This window comes from Lonchura striata, chromosome 36 (genome assembly GCF_050655825.1).
Source record: "Lonchura striata isolate lonStrDom1 chromosome 36, ASM5065582v1, whole genome shotgun sequence".
NCBI classification, from domain to species: domain Eukaryota; kingdom Metazoa; phylum Chordata; class Aves; order Passeriformes; family Estrildidae; genus Lonchura; species Lonchura striata.
The window spans coordinates 2,656,115-2,675,823 of NC_140738.1; the positions used below are offsets into that span (position 1 = coordinate 2,656,115).

At 51.9% G+C, this 19,709-nt stretch overlaps 2 protein-coding genes and 1 long non-coding RNA gene across 3 annotated transcripts in view; 1 reads left to right on the plus strand and 2 right to left on the minus strand.

The window, feature by feature from the left end:
- The first annotated feature begins 302 nt into the window (after nucleotides 1–302).
- Nucleotides 303–19,709, plus strand: part of LOC144248856 (uncharacterized) — a 120,496-nt gene continuing 101,089 nt past the window's right edge. The window contains 1 exon segment of the mRNA XM_085565397.1: nucleotides 303–1,731. Coding sequence (XP_085421523.1) covers nucleotides 1,386–1,731 — 346 coding nt within the window. The 5' untranslated portion in view covers nucleotides 303–1,385.
- Nucleotides 2,317–6,968, minus strand: LOC146764024 (uncharacterized). Its single transcript, XR_014950967.1, has 2 exons — nucleotides 5,486–6,968; nucleotides 2,317–4,708 (listed from the first exon to the last, which is right to left on the minus strand). It is a non-coding gene; the product is annotated as an uncharacterized LOC146764024 (long non-coding RNA).
- Nucleotides 8,373–18,994, minus strand: LOC146764025 (uncharacterized). The gene is made up of 2 exons (XM_085565636.1): nucleotides 18,926–18,994; nucleotides 8,373–9,715 (listed from the first exon to the last, which is right to left on the minus strand). The coding sequence occupies exon 2, from the start codon at nucleotides 9,676–9,678 to the stop codon at nucleotides 8,881–8,883; it is 798 nt and encodes a 265-aa protein (XP_085421762.1). The 5' UTR covers nucleotides 9,679–9,715; nucleotides 18,926–18,994; the 3' UTR covers nucleotides 8,373–8,880.

Genomic DNA, 19,709 nt, shown 5'->3' on the forward strand with positions numbered 1-19,709 from the left:
TGCAGACTGCAGCCCTGCAAGCACACAAGGACACCCGTCAGGGCTGGGCTGGTGCTGAGAATGCCTCGGGCAGGAGGATCCTCCGGCAAGGAGCAGTGCCCAGAGCCACTGGGGACACTGAGGCCTCCGTGTCCCACAGCCACGGGAGCACCTCGGGGACGTGGCAGTGCTCCTGTGACATCACAGCAGCAGCTCACGCAGAAACCGCCCGGAAGGTTCCCCTGGGTCACAAAGGAGCACAAAGAACCCTCCCAGGGCACAGCCTATTGCCCAAAGGCTCCAGGAGGAGCTCTGAAAATGCAGCAAACAGGGACACCCCATAGCCCAGCCTGAACACTGAGGAGGAACAAGGACGGGAGCACAGCAGAGGAAACAGGACCTTTAGTCACTGCTACTTCTGACTAAAGCCAGCAAGCCGTGTTCCCGCTGGGATCTTTGTTCTCGCTCTAAAAACAAGCAAGGTGCTCCACTCGAAATATACAGAAGGCAGGAACTGGGCAGGAGGTGGGATTAGGAAGGAGGAGGAGGAAGATGAGGATCAGGAGCAGGAAAAGGAGGAGAAACAGGAGGTTCCAGGGCCCCCTGAGGCCGCAGCACCCTTGGCCCCGGGACCATCGCCCCCAGCTCATCCTGCAGGTGAGGGTGGAGGGGGAGCTTGTCCCAAATATATCGGGGGGTCCCTGAGAGGGTTTTTTATTGGGGTGTGTTGGGAGCTTGCAGATTGTGGAATTGAGCCCCAGATGTTCGTCTGGGAGGCCCAAATAAACCCTGGGAGGTTTTTTTCTCTGTGTGTGTAGGTTTGGATCTTGCAGGACCCCAAAGCTGAGCCCCTTGGGGGATCTTTGGGAGTCCACGTGGCCATTGCCCAGTGTCACCAGGGGGAGGACATTGGTCCTGGGGACCCCCGGGGGAGCAGAGGAGGGGAACCCCTGGGACCCCCGGAGTGGGGAGAGCAGAGAGGGGCGATCCTGGAGCTGGGGGACCCCCGGCTGACTGGAAAGGGGGGGAGCCTGGAGAGGAGGAACCCCTGGGACACCTGGGATCTCAGAGTAGAGCATCAGGGGAAAAGGGACCCCATGGAGCCCCAACAGCCCCTGGATCATCCCTAAGCAGGACACCTGAGAAGGGGGAACCCCTGGAGCCATTGGACCCCCATCATCCCAAGGAAAGGAAACCTCTGGAACCCCAAAAGTGGAGAGATCAGAGATAGGGAACTCCTGGGAGTGTTGTTTTGGGCTGAACCTTGAGACTGTGGAGATTTTCATGGACACAAGAGTCCTGCTGAGTTCTAGGGATGGACTTGGGCAGGATGAGCCTCCAGTCCAAGGTGCTCGCCTCTTGTTTTTCCCCCAAACCAGGATTTGTCATTCCCTGGGTGTGGCTGGATGGAGGAGGAGGAAAAGCCCCGGAGATGCTGCAGGAGGAGGAGCTGCAAACCCAGCCCAGGGAGCTGCGGGGAGGAAAGAGCCCCCCTGAGCCAGGAAGGCGGGTGGAGATCCAGGCGGAGCTCGGAGCTGGTGGAGAAGCCTCATGGCAGGGAGAAGTCCCACAAGTGCTTGGAATGTGGGAAGGGTTTCAGCTGGAACTCCCACCTGATGGAACACCAGAGGATCCACACTGGGGAGAGGCCCTACGAGTGTGGGGAGTGTGGGAAGAGCTTCAGTGGGACCTCCGACCTCACCAAGCACCACAGGATCCACACTGGGGAACGGCCCTATGAGTGCTTGCAATGTCAGAAGAGCTTCAGGTGGAATTCAGAGATCATCACTCAGCAGCACTTCCACACCAGGGAGGCCCTGCGGGTGTCCTGAGTGGGTGCAGAGCTTCGTGCGCTGCTCCAGCTCCATCCCCATGGGAGGATCCGGGCTGGATGATCCCCAGTTGTTGCAGCCTGAGCTGCTACAAGGAGAGTCCACGTAAAGAAGCAGAAAAGGCCTTTGCATGGTATCCACAGATGTCTGAATCAGCCATGCCGTGAGATGTTCAGGGTTTTCCCCAGCACGCCCATCCCCCTGCTCCAACTCTCAGCTCTCCCTGTCCTGAGGAGTCGGGGTGGGGGTGACCCTGGTCCCTGGGCAGTACAAAGATGAGGCCCAGTCAGGGAACAGGGAGGGAGTGGCCCAGGGACACAGGAACAGACACAGGAACAGGGCAAGGAGCAAACAGAGTCCAACAGCCCCTTGAGGGAAGCCTCCCGCGTCTCCCCAAACCAGGGAAATGCCCCCCAGGATCCCCACAATTCCCCTTTTTATATTATTAAGAAAGCTTCTCTGGAGGATCAAACTGATTCAACACAAAATGACAAAAACAATCAAAAGCGCTCATACGACAATTTTCAAAATGCAAACAATTCTGAGTCTCTAATGTCCAAATAGATTTTCTTAGAGCTGGCAGGAGGGATGTGGGGTTTTCTTAGTCTGGTTTATCAGGAGATGGAATCAGGAGCCTTCAGTAGGGACTGGTTCTCTGGCCCCTGTGGCAGTGCTGCTGGCTGTGACAGACTCTGTACGAGGTAATGTAGGTGATGGTGTGCCTGTTGGAAACTCCAAATAGAAATCATTACTTTTTAAGAAAAAGATGGTTAATTTAGGAAAACTTTCCTTTCTTCCCCACCAATTACACTCCTTCAGGTATTATGAAGGAACTCTGGGGAAAGGGACTAGTGGAGGGAGGCCATGGAAAGGGGGAAAAGGAGGTAGGAATTTGTGGGAACATAAAAAAGGGGTAATAGGACAAGGGAAAGGAAACAGGGAAAGTGGGAGGGGGGCAGGGAGGCCACAGGAATTGGGGAAGGGTATTAGAAGAAGTGGGATTTATCAGACAGGAAAGTTGTTTTGATATGGAGGTGGAGTCTTGGATGGAAGGTGGCTTATCGGTGTTCTGTGCTCTTTCAGCTTTTGGGCTGTTGCTGGGATTTGGCTGCTGGTTTTGGGTTTAATTTCCCCGGTAGGAGTGTGGAGGACTTCCATGACATGGGTAATATTTCGCAGGTTTGCAGTTTGGTGCATGTTTGCTACCTTGCACTGGAACTCCACCAGGTCCTGTCACATCTGCTGCTTGGGGGCTTTTTCTTCCTTGTATTATATTAAATTCCACAATTTCTACATCTCCTAGACTGTGGAGTTATTTCCTGGGGTTATTCTTTTTTATAGCAGTCTGTTGAACAAACACATCTTGTTTGTTATCATTCAGGGTTATGAAACCGTATCTGTTTTTGACATTGAACCATTTCCTGTCCCCAGAACGTTCATGGCAAGGACTTTTTCACCTTGGCCAGCGGGTTTGCGTGTGTGTTGGTGATGCTGGACGTGGCGCCGGTGCTGGGGCGCTGCCGTGCGGGGCTCGTCCCGCTCCCGGCGCTGGCGGCCGCGCCGAGGCTCGGCCCCTTCTCCTTCCCGGCTCTGTCCCGGCCGGTGCCCGCGGACGCTGCGGGCGCAGGAGCTCCGGAGCAGCAGCGGGGCGGGGGCGGCAGTTTCGCCCCAGGACTGCGGTTCTGAGCCGCCCCCGGCGGGGCTGCCCGCCCGCCGGCCTCGCCCGCCCGCCCTCGGCCCCGGGGCCGCGGCTGCCGCTCGTTGTCTCCGTGCGGGACCGCGCCGCGCTCCCCGCCCGTTTCCCGGACGCTGCGAGGGCTGATCATTTCTAGGTGTTCTGGAGAGGGCAGCGAGGTCAGTTAAAGTGCACAGGAGGCCAGTGAGGGCAGTTTGCTTGGAAATGGCCGAACTGGCCACAGTTCAAGCACCTCACGTTGTTAATGGGCACCACTGCCTCCCCCACCCCTTTGCTCACGGCCAGGGCTAAAGCAGTTTCTGAAGAAGAGGCCTTAGTGCAGGTGTCGACCATCTGTGGGATGGTTGGCTCTGGATCTTGGGAAAGAGCTCCGAGAAGCTTTTTGGTTTCCGGGTTGGCGTTAGACATTGCCATTTTTCCCAGGAGTTCATCCCTGGCCTCTACATTATCAATTTGGCGATCGATGGCCTCTGGGAGGTGGTCAACAAACTTAACAAATGTCTCTTCAACCCCCTGATGGATTGAAGAAAAGTTTTGGACAAGGGTGGTTCCACCAGGGATTTTTAAAGGAGCAGTCTTTGCAGCAGATTTGATGTCATCTAAGACATTGTTAGGCAGCATGACCTGATCCTCTGGTCTGCTGAATTCCCCCTCTCCTGCCAAAGCCTCAGGGCCTTCCTGGCCTTCGCCTAAAACTTCACTCAAGTCATACTTGGATAGGATTGGCTTTAAAAGTTTTTTCCACTGCAATAGTGCAGTGGTAATGTAATGGAAGGCATGGGGAATTAAGGTATGTCCTGTGAAAGTTTAGTCCAATACATTTTTAAAATATGGAGAATTGCGGCCATAGTCTCTGGCCGCTTTTCTCAACTCCTTCCCCTCAGTGTGAGGAATCCGCTCCCATCGCGGCTCCTTTCCCCGTTTAATGACGACAGGCGCCGCAAGGCAATCGAGATCTCTCACCAAGTCCAGGTCCCCATCCCGCAGGGCTCCTCCCTGATCCGTGTCCAGCCTCCTCCCGGCCTGTTGTTACTGCCGGGGTGCCGCCGTCCTCATCCTCTTCGGAAGGTGGGTCGGGGCGGGCTGGAGCGCGCAGCCTCCGGCGGAGCGGTGGGGCCCGGTGACTCGGGGCCTGCAGGCCAGCATGGCGGGCTTCCAGCCAGGCCCGCGTTCGGTTCCGCGGCGTGGGAACCGGGATGGGCTGGAGAAGGAGGGAACCACCCTCAAGGGCCCACTCGGGGATGTGGGCAGGGGACAGAAGGGGCTGGTCCCGACGGTGACACCATCGACGCAGCTGCCAGCGCAGGGGAGGGACCCGAGGCGGGGCTGTACAACTGACATTCCTGGAGCTGGGGACCAAACTGGGCACAGGGCAGTCGGGGACAAGGGAGCGGGGAAGGCTCGGGCTGGAGTGGCCAGGGCCAGCCCGAGAGAGGGACTGAGTGGGGCAGGAGGCAGCAGGGAGTAGGTGACAGCCCTGTGCCCGTGGGCAGGGTCTGGCTCCCAACCCACCCATAGGGGAAGCAGGGTTAGGATCAGGGAGGGAGTAACACGGGGAACAAGAACCAGGGACCCAACTTTCTCACTTAGGCTTTACTAATTTAAAAATCAAATTGAAAATAGGATTAAACTTGCCCACTTTATAATTTCCACCCACTTGTATATCATAAATGCATCACCCAACTTTCCCCCAGAATGAAAGTGACAAAACATCTTCCTGGGAAGCCTCAGGAAAGTGCTCAAACAAAAACTGAACAAAAGTTTTAAGATCCCTCTTTTTAAATGAAACATTCCCTAGTACTAAGGTTGCTTTAATCTGAATATAAATCTCTCGTTGAGCTGGGGATAAATGATTGTCCATGTTCCCCAAACAACCCAAAATTCCCCCCCACGAGGCAAAAGGATTAACTTAAGATAAATGTGTTCATGTGTAGTGCTCTCCCCCGGGAACCTGGCAGCCCACGCTGCAAGTACTCACCAATGCGAGGGACACAAAGGAAAAGCGAAACCTCGAGGGGGCTGGTGGGCTCCTGCCGGTCCTTTGGATTCTGAAAGCTTCCCTTCCAAAGCGGCAGCCTTCCCTCAGAATTCCAAAGGGGTGCCGACAGGCCAGGAGAAACAGTCCTCACAAAGCGTAGGAAGAAGCTCCTCCTGGAGCTGGTCCCAAACGACGCTTGAATTCCCAAAGATCCCAGATCCGATGACCTTCAGGAGACGCTCTCCGGGACTGGACAACTGCCCAAGGTCCCTGTTCTGGGAGCCATTTGTTCCAGCCTGAACTGCTACAAGGAGAGTGCAGGGTAAAGAAGCAGAAAAGGCCTTTGCATGGTATCCACAGATACCACGGGACAGATACTCCAGGGACAGCAGCCAGGTACTGCAACAGCGACCCGCACGTTATGGAGCAAAGAAGGACTGCGGTGGGCTGGCTCTGCCGGTACAACCACGAGTATCTCAGCCCGTTCCTCACGGAGCGCCGAGGTGAGCGTGGGGCAGAGCGTGTGCCCTCGAGCCCTGCTCTGGCAATGACCCTGAGGCCCCTCAAAACCTCCCTGGGAATCGCCCCAGAGCCCTCAGCCCTCCTTGTGCCCATCCCCGAGACCTTCTGTCCCTGCCACTGACCCCCGTGGCTCTCCCAGTCCATCCCAGTCTCTCCCAGTGCCTCCCGGCTGTCCATCTCAGCCTGGCGTGGCGCTGCCGCCCCTCAGCCAATCAGAGCGCGAGTCTCTGATGACTCATCAGTTGCCAGGCAGATCCGCAGCGCCGCGTGCCCCGCACTGGACTCGGCCTCCCAGTGCCGCGCGCTTCATTCCCAGTTCCTCCCAGTGCCGCCCCAGTCCCTCCCACTCCTTCCCAGCCCATTCCCAGTTCCTCCCAGTGCCGCCCCAGTCCCTCCCACTCCTTCCCAGCCCATGCCCAGTTCCTCCCAGTGCCGCCCCAGTCCTTCCCACTCCTTCCCAGCCCATTTCCAGTTCCTCCCAGTGCCGCCCCAGTCCCTCCCACTCCTTCCCAGCCCATTCCCAGTTCCTCCCAGTGCCGCCCCAGACCCTCCCACTCCTTCCCAGCCCATTCCCAGTTCCTCCCAGTGCCGCCCCAGTCCCTCCCACTCCTTCCCAGCCCATTCCCAGTTCCTCCCCAGTTCACTCCGAGATCTCCACCCTCTGCCAGTGTCCCCCATCCCCTCCCCTCTCTCTGAGTATCATCCCAGTCTTTCCCAGTTCATTCCAAGTCCCTCTCAGTCCATTCCCAGTCTGCCCCAAGGCCACACCACCCCTCCCCTCTCTCTCCACGTTTCTCCCAGCTGATCCCAGTGTGTTCCCGCTCTCTCCCAGTCACCCCCACCTTGTCCATCTCTCTTCTGCCCTCGAGCTCCCAGCCCAGCCCCGGCCACCTGCTCTGCTCCTTGGTGGATTTCTACCCGGCCCACACCCAGCTGAGGTGGTTCCAGGGCCAGCAGGAGCTCTCTGTGGGGACATGGTCCCCAACGGGGACTGGACCCACCAGCTCCTGGTGCTGCTTGAAACCCCAACCCGGGCCGGGCTCACCTCCACCTGCCAGGTGGAGCACGTCAGCCTGGAGCACCCCTTGAGCCAGCACTGGGATACAGGGGAGGAATTGGGGGCACTGGGACAGCCACTGGGATGTGCTGGTTTCAATTGGGAGGGAGTTGGAGAGCCTGGTTTCAACTGGGAGAGGAGGTTGTGGATTTGGAAAGGCTAAGAAGGGGTTTGAAGGATACTGGGGAGGGTGGGACGAGGTTCTGGGGGTCCTGGTGGACACTGGGAGAGAGTTTGGTTGTGCTGGGTGTGACTGGGAGTGATGTGAGTGAGCCTGGAGGAGCTGGAAGGAGATTGGGGATGGAAAAGCAGAGATTGGGATGAGGTTGGTTGTGCTGGGAAGAGACTGGGAGGGGTCTGGGGGTCCTGGGGCAGTGGGGGGTGACTGGAAGGAGGCTGTGGGATCCTGAGAGGGACAGGAGGGGCTTTGGTGGGTCCTGGGGAGGTGAGGAAGGGATCAAGAGGGAGGTTTCAGGGGATCCTGAGTGGGCTGGAAGCGACCAGGAGGGTGCTTGAAGGGGCTTGGATACCTGTGAGAGTTTTTGGGGGGTCCTGACCCCTGCGGACGCCCCAGAGATGCTGCCGGATGCTGCCACAGCAAGATGCTGTCAGGAACTGGAGACTCCGAGTTCGGCTTTGTCTTCCTGGCTCTGGTGCTCAGCTTCTACCTGTGCAGGAAAGTCAGGGGTGTCCCGGGGGTCGTGTCCTCCCTCCCCCAGTGTGTGGGTGCTCCCCTGGGGCCCCCAGTCAGGTGTCACCCCCTTTTCTCTGCCCATAGAGCTCCTGAGCCGCCGGCGGCTGCAGCCACTCCCTGTGGTCTTGGGCCCGGCCGGGATCCCCGCTCCATCCCCACGCTGATTTTGGGAGGGTCGAGTGTCCCCCAGCCCTGCTGTCCCTCTGCCCCTGCCCCCTGCTCCCAGTGTTCCCAGTAAAGCTTCCCAGTTAAACCCAGCCCAGTTCATGGGGGCACTGGGGAGGGACTTGGGGGGACCCCACGGCGGGGCCGGCCCTGGGCAGGGAGGGCGGGTCCAGGTGGGGAACACTGCCTGCTGCGGGTCTGCCCGGCAACTGGTGAGTCATCAGCCCCGCTCTCGCTGATTGGCTGACTCTTCTCCACCGCGTTCTCTCATTGGCTGAGGAGAGGCCCGGCAGTGCAGAGAAGGAACGGGAGAGATCCCGCCCCGAGCACCGGCACGGGGACAACAGACCCGGCCTGGGCACAGGGAGGGAATTTATTACCAACCAAACCACGGCAGCACCAGGAGAAGGGAAAGAAATCCCTCCAGCACCTTCCCCCACCCAACGGGGATCACCCACAACAGGGTTATCCACCATGGAGAGACGGGGACATCCCAGTTTAGACCACAGCCAATTTTATTGAGTGTACCAGGTGTTTATACTGGGATTTACTTGTATAGTGCTTATAGAGAGCTCTGTTTTTTGGTAACAATTTCCCATTGGTTACATATTCTTCGTGACATCCAGTAACCTGGGAACATTTATGTTATCACAAAGACTCACACCATTTTTTCTGGTCACTTCTTGCCCAGGGAGACTGAAACTGTGTCTGTGTCTCCCACAGTTTCTGCTCAGTCAGGCCTCAGATATCAGGCCCCTTTATCAGCTCCATTGCTTTACTCTCTGTTTTATTCTCCATACAGGGACACCAGGGCTCTGCCCCACGGGGGTCACTGGGGATCATCCAGCCCAGATCCTCCCATGGGGAATGGAGCTGCAGGAGCACACCAAGCTCTTCCCTCGCTCTCTTCCCTCACTCCAAGCTCTTCCCTCACTCGGGGCACTCACAGGGCTTCCTTTAGTGGTGCCTCCGTTGGTGTCTGATCAACTTTGAGCTCCTGGAGAAGCTCTTCCCACACTTCCCACACTCGTAGGGCCTCTCCCCGGTGTGGATGCGCCGGTGCACGGTGAGGCTGAAGTTGTGCTTGAAGCCCTTCCCGCAGTCAGGGCAGCGGAAGGGCCTCTCCTCTGTGTGAATCTGCTCATGGAGGAGGAGATGGGAGCTGGTGTGAAACCTCTTCCCACACTGGGGACACTCGTAGGGCCTCTCCCCAGTGTGGATGAGCCCGTGTTTTCTCAGGCCTGAGCTCCTCCCAAAGCTCTTCCCACATTCCAAGCACTCATAGGGCCGTTCCCCAGTGTGGATCACCTGGTGCTGGATCAGGCCAGACATGTCTTTGAAGCCCTTCCCACATTTCCCACACTTGTAGGGCCTCTCCCCAGTGTGGATGCGCTGGTGCACAGTGAGATTGGAGTTGTGCTGGAAGCCCTTCCCGCAGTCGGGGCAGCGGAAGGGCCTCTCCTCTGTGTGACTCCGCTCATGGAGGAGGAGATGGGACCTGGTCCGAAACCTCTTCCCACACTCCCCACACTCGTAGGGCCTCTCCCCAGTGTGGATCCTCTGGTGCTCAATCAGGTGGGAGCTCCGGCTGAAACCCTTCCCACATTCCAAGCACTTGTGGGGCTTCTCCCTGCCATGAGGCTTCTCCAACAGCTCCGAGCTCCGCCTGGATCTCCGCCCGCCTTCCTGGCTCAGGGGGCTCTTTCCTCCCCGCAGCTCCCTGGGCTGGGTTTGCAGCTCCTCCTCCTGCAGCATCTCCGTGACTTTCCCTCCTCCTCCATCCAGCCAAGCCCTGGCAAAGACAAATCCTGGTTTGAGGGAAAAACAATAGAAGAGCTTCTTGGACTGGAGGTTCCTCCTTGCCCAAGTTCATCTCAGGAAGTCATTGGGAATCCTGTGTCTGTAAGAACCTCCAAAACACCAAGATTCAGACCAAAAATCCCACAAACTTCAAGACACAAATCAAAAACTCCCCGAACATCACAAGTCAGCAAAAACCTCCTTCAAAAGATAAAGATTCAGCTGCCACATAAAACCAAAGCACCAACATTTAGCCCAAGCAAGCTCAGAAACACCAAGATTCACCCCGTGAAAATCGTGGATCCCCCTCCACAGTCACCTGCTGCATGTGGGGGGAGCAGCGCTCCTGGGGCTGGGGGGAGGCTGCAGACACAGGGAGGGGTGGAACCTTCTGCTGCTTCCTCTTTCTGCTCCTTCTCCTCCTCCTCTTGTGTCTCTACTCTTCCTCACACTCCTCTTTCTCCTGCTATTCCTCCTTCTCCTGCACAATCCCACCCTCTCCTGCCACCTGCATCGTTTGACCATTCTGTTCCTCAAGCCTGCTTCTCCTTCCCTTCTCCTCCTGCCCCCAGGCCCAGCACCCACTGCCGGCTCCCTCTTCCCCCCAGCCCCACAGCATCCCAGCGCAGGGGCAGGGATGGAGCTGGGGCAGGTCGGGCTGGGGCAGCGCTGGGCTCTCGGCCGCTCCCGCCCGCACTCGGTCCCCACTGCAGCCGCTCCCGCCAGGACAGCGCGGGGGGGCCCGGCCTTGGCGCTGCCCCACTCCCACCTCCCCAAATTCCCCTCACGGGGCCATGGGGCCGAGGGGGGGTGCAGGTGGGTCCAGGTGGGGAATGCTGAGATAATTTCAAGAGTGGGTCCCCAAGAAGAAGAATTGGAATTTGTGGTAGACACAGGGGCAGAATGAACCTTTCTGTTAAATATTCCAAAAGGTTATAGTGTAAGCAAAGATACCGTAATAGTAACAGGAGCAAAAGGAGAGAGTTTCACAGTACCCGTTATTAAAAATGCGGTAATAGAGGGAGAAACTAAATTTTGGATGAGGGATGTTTTCTTGGTCCCAGGGGCAGGTAGCAATTTATTGGGACAAGATTTACAGGTGAAATTAGGAATAGGGGTTGTTCCAGAAGATGGGAAGATGACAGCTAGACTTTTAAAACTAGGCCAGGAGGATGGAAGAAGAATTAACAAGGAAGTTTGGGCTGGGGAGGGAAATAGGGGAAGAGTAAATATTGACCCCATAAAGATTACAACTGAGGAAAAAAAAATTGTCCCATATGTGTACGGCAGTATCCTGTACCTTTAGAAGGACGGGAATGTTTAAAGCCAGTAATAGAAGGACTAACAAAGGATGGGACATTAGAACCTTGTATGTCTCCCCATAATACCCCAATACTCCCAGTAAAGAAGCCTGATGGGAGCTATAGACTGGTACAAGCCTTAAGGGAGGTTAACAAAGGAACTCAGACCCGCTATCCAGTGGTACCAAATCCTTATACTCTTTTCAGTAAAGTTCCTCCCCAGCATCAGTGGTTTAGTGTAGTGGACCTTAAAGATGCCTTTTGGGCTTGCCCATTAGCCCAGGAGAGCAAGTTATCTTTGCTTTTGAATGGAAGGACCCACTAACTGGAGAAAACAGCAATTAAGATGGACAAAACTACCACAGGGGCTTACAGAATCCCCAGACTTATTCGGACAAGCTTTAGAAACAATACTACAAACTTTCCCCACTCCCCCTGGAATACAAATTATCCAATAAGTGGATAATCTTTTACTTTCTGGGGAAGCTGAAGCTGGAGAGGCTACTATAAAGCTTTTGAATTTTCTTGGGGAAAAAAGATTAAGGGTATCAAAAGGGAAGCTGCAATTTGTAGAATCAGAGGTAAAATATCTTGGACACTTGCTTAGTAAGGGTAGTTGGAAGCTCAACCCTGACTGAAACACAGGGATTCTATCCCTTCCCCCTCCCTCTTCAAAGGGGGAAATCAGAAAGATACTCAGATTATTGGGATATTATAGATTGTGAATTGAAGGAAATACACAGGCAGTAAAATTTTTGAATAAAAAAAAAATTGACAGAGGGAGATGATATAAAATGGATCAAAAAGGATAATGAAAAACTAAGAAACAAGAAGTTAAAACTAGCCCCAATATCAACTTTAAGCTCACCTTCACTAGCAAAACCCTTTCATCTGTATGTAAATGAAGAAAAGGGGGCAGCTCAAAATAGGGTTTTGTTTCAAGAGTGGGGAGGAGTAAAGAGACCTGTGGCTTATTTATCAAAGATGTGGGATCCAGTAAATCAAGGCTGGCCAGTGTGTATTCAAGCTACAGCAGCTACTGCAATCCTAGTAGAGGAAAGTCATAAACTGACTTCTAGAGGTAAATTAATTGTAATTGTGTGCACACCTCATGCAGTACTAAATTTCTTCCAATTTGCTTTGTGATTTTTATCTTGAAATACATAACTTACTGTACTCTAGGATTGAAAAACTAGTTTACAGCTGTGACATAGCAAAACCTGCTATTAATTTGAGTCAATGCAGGCTGTTCAATCAAGTGTTCTCAGTGTGTAAAGTTAAACTAAAGGTAACACCAGCTGCTTGGTAGGTCAATGAGAAACAATTTTCCTTCCAACCAGTCCTTTTTCATGTACCCAAATGTGTTTTGCTTTCTTCGTTTTTTTGTTTTGTTTGTTTGCTGTTTTTTCTGGAAGTGCTAACTACTTGCAGTGTATCTAGAAGAGCAAATAAAATTGTGCATACAAAACACTTGTAAAAAAATAGGGCTCATTTTTTCCCACAATGGGAGGTGGCTACATATAGAAAAGGGAAACTACAAAGCTAGATGAAGAAAAAGTTTCAGTATCTTCTAATGTAAACAATTTGTTACTTCCAGCATCACAGTGGGTGTGTGACACACACATATGAAAAAGATGGTGAGGGAGATCTCTGTTTACTACAGTTTCCTATTTCTTGAATGAGTTAGAGAGCTATGAAGCAATTGTGATTCCTTGTGTGGATTGCCCAGGCCTGCAGGGAGGGCTTGGCCATGGTTCCCTCTGTGCTGCAGGCAGCCCTGCAGCGTGGCAGCAGTGGCTTGCCTCTGGTGAGTTTGCAGGCAGGGTGCTCCAGCACTGCAGTGCCCAGGGGCAGTTTCCTATTTTGACACCAAAGCTTAAATTCAAGAGTGCCTCTTCCCATCCAGTTATTGTTTGTACTGTAAGAACCTCTTCAGAGAGTGTCTCCTGGCAGTCAAAAAGAGAGTATTGCAGAGATAAATTCCTTACTTGCTGTCTCCCCCACTGTATCCACATTTTGTCTATTCCCTCTTCAAATTATAGATTTGTAAGACTCATGCTCTGTGTCCTCAGATGCCCTTCCCAAATCAAACCTTGGCTTCTTTGCAAATTATATTGCACTAACAAGCATTGCCTTAAATTTTTTATTGCAGGCAAGATCACTTCAGAAGTAAGTTTTTGTTTACCTTGTTCCTACAACCCTTTCAAGCTTGTGAATGGAAAATTGTGACAGCAAAATAAGTCTTTAGTTTTAGCACTGTCAGCTGTGGGTAGCTGGTAGCCCTTGGTGGAGGGTGCCGTGAATTAAAGGCCTGCAGAACACACATAACAAAAGTAATTTAATTTGTAAGGAAGTTGAAAAAGGAGGGAGAGGTGATTGGCAGACTCACCTCTCCAGGATGTAGGACTAATGTTAGAAAGTGGACTGATATTGGAATGTGGATGTTGAAATGTGAAGAGAGAAAAAGAGGGCGAAACAGAGAGAAAGGGAGAAGAGAGAAGAAGAGAGAAAAAGAGAAAGAGAGAGAAAGGGAAAGAGAAAGAGTGAAATACGCCCCAAAGTTCCCATACCGCAGCTATTTGTAAGTTCTCCCCCATTCCTGCTAGACAGAGTGACAACAAGGGGAGGGGAGTGAGGAAGTACAGTCAAAGGCAAAGCTGTGAAAAAGAGGGAGAGCTGGACCACCAATAGAGATAAGATCAAAGCAGAGATAGCTGACTCTCACAATGTGCTTTATTTTTTTAAACAAGACTTCTTTTTTTTCCTTCTGATTTTTGTTGTTAAGGAAAGGAGGCTTTTGTTCTGAAGAATGGGTCTGTAAGACTAAAACAGTTGGATGTTGCCTAAAAAGCAAAAAACCAAGAGATGTGATACATCTTGTGTTAAATTTGGGCTAGTCTTTTTTTATTTAACTAATTATAGCTCACAAGAAGAAGAATTGGCCTCTGCAGCAATTAGCACAGCTGGATACAAGAAGAAGAAGCAGCTACAGAAAAAGTTTTTAGTTAAACCCAGAAAGTTTTGAAGAAAACTAATGGTGAAAGTTAATGCAGTATTGTTTTTCTTTTAACACTGTGTTATTAAGAAGTCCTTTCCAGGTACTACTAAAGCAGCAATCCCAACCATGGAAAAGAGGGTGAATTCATGCCAGCAAAATAAAAGAATTTGTGAAGAAACGTGAGGAATGGACTATCACATCTAAACCGGGTGATACCAAATTGATTTTCAACCAGGACTAGGTGGTAATGATTTGGGAAGACCCAAACGATCCAAGGCAGGTACAAAGAATAACACCTAACTGAGAAATAAGGCAAAGCTTGCATCACTGGTTCTAAGCCCTGCCTGAATAAGCCCTGAGACGCCTCCGACACCTCCTTGGCAGAGGAACACTGCCACTTCAAACAGGAGGATCGGGAGTGTTTGAGTCAAAGAGTTCTGATAGTCTGGCCTTAGCCTGTGGCTTGTACAGGCAAGAAGGGAAATTGCCATTAATACTATGCTGTATACTTTATTTGATTCATCCCCATATTGGACATGGCAGCTGGGTTATAAGTGAATGTTTAAATTATGAGAATAATTGGCATTGTAGCTCACAAAATCTATGTTCTCGTGGCAAGAAGTATTGAGTACTGAATCAATCCCCTATACAGAAAGACCTCAAAAACTGAAGTAATAAATTGCTTTTGTAGATGGGGATTATCAATGCCTGTGGACTGAGAGATACCTGAGGAATGGTGGAAAACCACAGTTAAAAGGTGTCAAAAACAATTTGCCTGGAAATGAGTAAAAAAGGAGTGACAAGGGAAACAGAGGGCAAGCCTGGATTGAGCACTGTACTCAGCAGCGAGAAGATCACACGTACCTGCTGTGGGCAGCAGCCCCACAGGCAGGGGAGGTGGGGGTATAAGCCATGCCAGACCTCTGTCATTCCTGTTTCTGTCTCTCATTTGTTGTCTTTTCCCTTCTGAGATAGCAGCAAGATCGTGTCACAAATGCTACAGAAAGTATCACATGGAAAGAAACCAAAGTTCCTTTTTATTACACACACCCATGTCAACAGCCACTGTTATAACCCATCCAAATTAAGTACCTTCAGGAAAAAGGGGGAAAATTATCACATTACAAAGAACTTAGGAAAAAGTAGTAATACTTGGGGCATGGAATGTCCAAAAGGAGAGAGATGGATTTGTTTTACATTTGATCTTAGAAATATAGTCCAAGATTCGGTAAAGAGACAGTTAGTAAAAAAAAAGGTAAAACAAGCACAGCAGTCTAGCTCTGTGTTAACCCCAAATTATATCCTGAGTCATATTAAATGACTCCAAGCAGTTATAGAGAAGATAATAAACAAAGCTGCTCAGGCATTGGAATTAATATGGAGTCTGCAAAGCCAAACATCACCTGCAGTGCATTAAAATAGGTTGGCTTTACGCTATTTATTGGCTAAAGAATGGGGTGTACAGATTGTTGAAAATAGATGGCAATGAGGATGTCATCCTGGAAAAAACAAAGGATATCAGAAAAAAATTATGACCCAGGTATCAGTCCAAAAATGGGAAAATAACGTTAAAAACTAGCAGGTGGGGTAATGTATTGAGAATGGGATGGTGGAAGAAATTAGGATTCTTCCTTTTATGTGTTACAAGTGTTTTGATATTTCTTCTTTGTTTAATCCCATGTTTTATTTGATTACCAACAGAGTCCAAAGAATGCAAGAGGACAGGAAATATTCTTTATAAATCATTTGGCTTGAGCAGTAAGAGGTGGGATTGTGAAAAATGCATATTTATGATTGGCTTTTCGCAAATGTTACAATGAATATTATATGTGTCATGTTAGAAAGTTATGCTGTATTAATTCCCTTACATATTGTGTTAAGTGTAGTTTTAGGTTACAACATTATGTTAAAATAGAGATTATGTATGTGGGGGGAGTTTTCTTTTTAGGAATGAGATACTCACTTCGAAGAACACCTAAATCTTCCAAAGGAGAGGAATTTATGGCTTCTTATCAGGAGAAGCTAATTTCTTCAGGCCTTGCTCAGACTTGAAGATGCCAGGGGATTAAAGGGAACAGTTGACATACAACAGAGTTTCTTGTTTAGAACAGAATGTATGCATAACCATGAAGGATGTATGACTATGCAACAAGTGTCTTGGTTTAAGGGTGATTCCTTTGTTCACAAGTCAAGCTTTTCTTGACTTAGGGTCCAAGAGCATCTGGACGTCCGTAATTCTTTGCTCTTTTTGTCTTGTAATTGTCCTAACTCTAATTGTATTATTATTTTTATAACCATTTTATTATTATTAAACTTTTAAAATTTTAAAAACCAAGTGATTAGAGTTTTTCAAAATTTTCAAAACTAGATGAGATTTAAAGGTGACCCTTTAACTCATAAACAATAAATAGATGATTTGAAGGAAAAAAAAAAAGCAGCAGATTGTGGGGAGGGGGCACAACTGAGGCTGCTGAAGGCTGCTGTGGAAGAGAAGCTGCATTCCAGGCACCCAGGAGGAGCTTCAGAAATGCAAATTAACACTGCTGGGGCAAACTGGGGACAATGTACCTGGCTCTTCTTGCCTGGGGCAGGAATTGGCTGATTCCCTCTGCCCCTCACCCCAAGCTCTGCCTGCTTGCACAGATGGAATCTGCACAGCTGAAGGCAGAGCCCATGCTGAGGATCTCTGACTCTGCAACAGAAATGGCTGAAGCTGCAAAGGGAAACAGCAAATGGAGAATGTTGTGAAAACTTCACTAAAATAAGGGGGGGATCATCCCTCTGCCCACTCCAACATCTGCTGTCCCTGTCTGTGCTGTACAGGGTGTATCAGAGCACTGGGGGTTTTGCTATAACAAGTTCAGGGAAATCAGTTGGAATTCAAGTATATGATGAAGGAGTAAGAAAAAAAATGGTCAATTGATGCAGCCCCAGCTTGAGGGAGCGCCCAAACATGGGGAAAAGATGAACGGCCACCAGAACAAATCCTACAACACCATGGACCAGCCCCTGGGAACCAAAATGATTTTGTGAAAAATGCATGTTATATGGCTCTGTGCAGATAGTTACTACATGTATTATGTTATAATGATAACTTGTGCTGTATGAACATTTTAATAGTACGGTAAACGTAGCTTTGTAGATAAAATGAAGCTTTAGTAGTTAAAAGAGAAAACATGCATGTGTGTGTGTGTGTGGCGGGGGGGGGTTAAGGAATGAGAACACCTAAATTCGCTCAAGGAACACCTAAATTCTCCAGAGAAGAGCAATTTATGGATTTCTTACTAGAAGAAGTTAATTTCTTCAGGCCATGCTCAGACTGGAGGACGCCGTGGGGATTAAAAAAAACAGCTGACATACAACAGACAGAGTTACTTGTTTTAAATAAAATGTATGCATAACCATGAAGGATATAAGAATATGCAACAGTGTATTTTTTTAGGGGTGATTCCTTTATTCACAAGGTATGGTTGTTGTGGCTTAAGTGCCCAAGAGAGCATCCGGACATCTGCAAGTCTTTGCTTTTTAATGTCTTGCAATTGTCCTAACTCTAAATTTTTATTAGTCTAATTGTATTCCTACATTTATAACCATTTTACTAGTATTAAACTTCTAACATTTTAAAAACCAAGTGATTGGCGTTTCTCACAAATTTATATCAGGAGACAGAGAACCCATTTTTCATTTGAATGGCATAATTTGATTACAAGCTGTCCTCAGAATAAGAACCAACCAGACAGCTCCAGCTCCTGACCTTCCTGCCGACCAAGCCACTGAAACAAGGAACACAACATTTCACCAGAGAATGGGATCAGATTATCTCTTAGCAGAAAAAGCAGGAGTTTGTGGAAAACTAAATGGCTCAAACTGCTGTTGGCAAAGAGATGACGAGAAAATTGCTAAAAAAGATAAAAAGGAAATAGGAGAGCAGTTTATGTATTGGTCCAAACATGGAAAGGATGGGAATGGGACACGCTTTCCTGGCTCCCCAGCACACCAGGGGATAAAGGAATGCTGCTTCTCCTCTTCTGTGCTGCAGCAACTCTCATCTTTTTACCATGCTCCACACCTTGGCAGTGCAGCTCATCCAGCAGCTGAGCCAGGGCATGCAGGTGGCAGCCAGGCCTCCTGATCCACAAACGGCTACAAAAGGACAGGGAATGAGGGCACCGAGAATAATCCCAAAACCAAAGAGGACCCGGGAAGAACAAAACAGAGTCAAGGAGTGAATCTGCCTGGAGATAGGGCCGGGCACTTGTAGAGAAGGGGAGAAACCATCAGTTCCAATAAATGTTACAAGTTGACCCAGAGAGCTGCTCAAAGTCCCGCCACATTCCTAGACTTCGAGGAGTAGAACAAAGACTTAACAGAGCCATGAATATCGGCTGTTCTACAAAAGGAGGGTGCACATTAACGAGGACAGGCTCCAGGCGCCTCGGGAAGTCGGAACCTTCCAAGGAACTCAGCCGGTGGGCAAAGGCAGAGGGAGATCGGCCGGGAAAATGAGGATAAAAAGGAGGCTGCGGGCTACAGCCACGGCAGAGAGCGCACGGCAAATGCCCCACGGCCTCTGCCCCTGCTCGGCAATAAAGTCACTTTGACAGGACTCCTCGCTCTCCGCCGGGCACACGAACCTCCGGCGACGGGAATTTCCCCGCCCGCTCCCGGCCGCGGGGCAGCCCCTCTGTCCTACCCACAGCAGCCGGGCCGAGCCAGCGCTGCTCCGGCAGCGGCTCCTGCCCGGCCCCGGCGGGAAGGAGACCGAGGGCAGCCGCTCCCGCAGCGCCCTCAGCCCGGGGCCGGCACGGGCCGGACACGGCACCGGCGAGCCGCCGGAGCCCCCTGCCGCCCCCTCCGCCCGCAGCCGGCCCCGAGCCCCCGCAGAGCCCAGCGCGGCTCCCACCTGCGCCGGGGCCGCCTCCGAGCTCCGCCGCCGCCGCCTCACCGCGCTCCGGCCGCTGCCGCCGCTGCCGGGCCCGCACAGCCGCTCGGCCAATGGCGGCGCTGCGCGGCCACGGCCGCCCTCAGCCCGCCGCCGGGGCCGCGCCGCGCCCCGCTCCCACCAATCAGCGCGCCGCAGCCGCGACTGACGGCACCGGCGGCCAATGGCAGCGAGCTCGGGGCGGGCTCTGCGCACGGCCCCGCCTCGCCCCGCGCTCTCGGCGCCCCCGGGCTGCGTGAGGGGAAAGCCGGAGATGAGGAACAGCCCCGGCACGGGCCCGGCCCGAGCCGGGATTGAGCTGCCCACACAAACAAACTTCTCCGCGCCTCCCGCCACGGCTTTCCCGGCCCTGCGCCTCCCGTGCCTCCGCCTCTGCGGGAAGCCCAGGAGCCTCACTTCTCCTGCCCCTCGTTAGCGCATCAGAGCTTCGCTTTGATTTCCCCCGAAAAGGGAAACCTGCCCGAAGCCCTGTGGGTGGGTGGGGCAGGGGAGAGATTTCTGGCGGAAAACTCCAAAGACTCGGAGCAGGAGCAGGAGAAGTCAGTGCAGAGCCTTAAATGCAGCTTTCCCCACGCCTCCCTGCTCCCAGCTGCACCTCCTCCCCCGGCAGGGCAGGAGACAGGGAATGGGGCCATGCTCAGCTCATCCCCCGGGGCTTCTCCCTCTGCTCAGGGACAGGAGTCGTTCCCTGCTGCACCCTGCGCTCTCTCCCGGCCGAGACTTCTCCAGGAACTTCTCGGAGCGG

What these genes read in the sequence shown, in the direction of transcription:
- LOC146764025 (XM_085565636.1), bottom strand. Translation starts at nt 9,678, where the DNA reads ATGCTGCAGGAGGAGGAGCTGCAAACCCAGCCCAGGGAGCTGCGGGGA.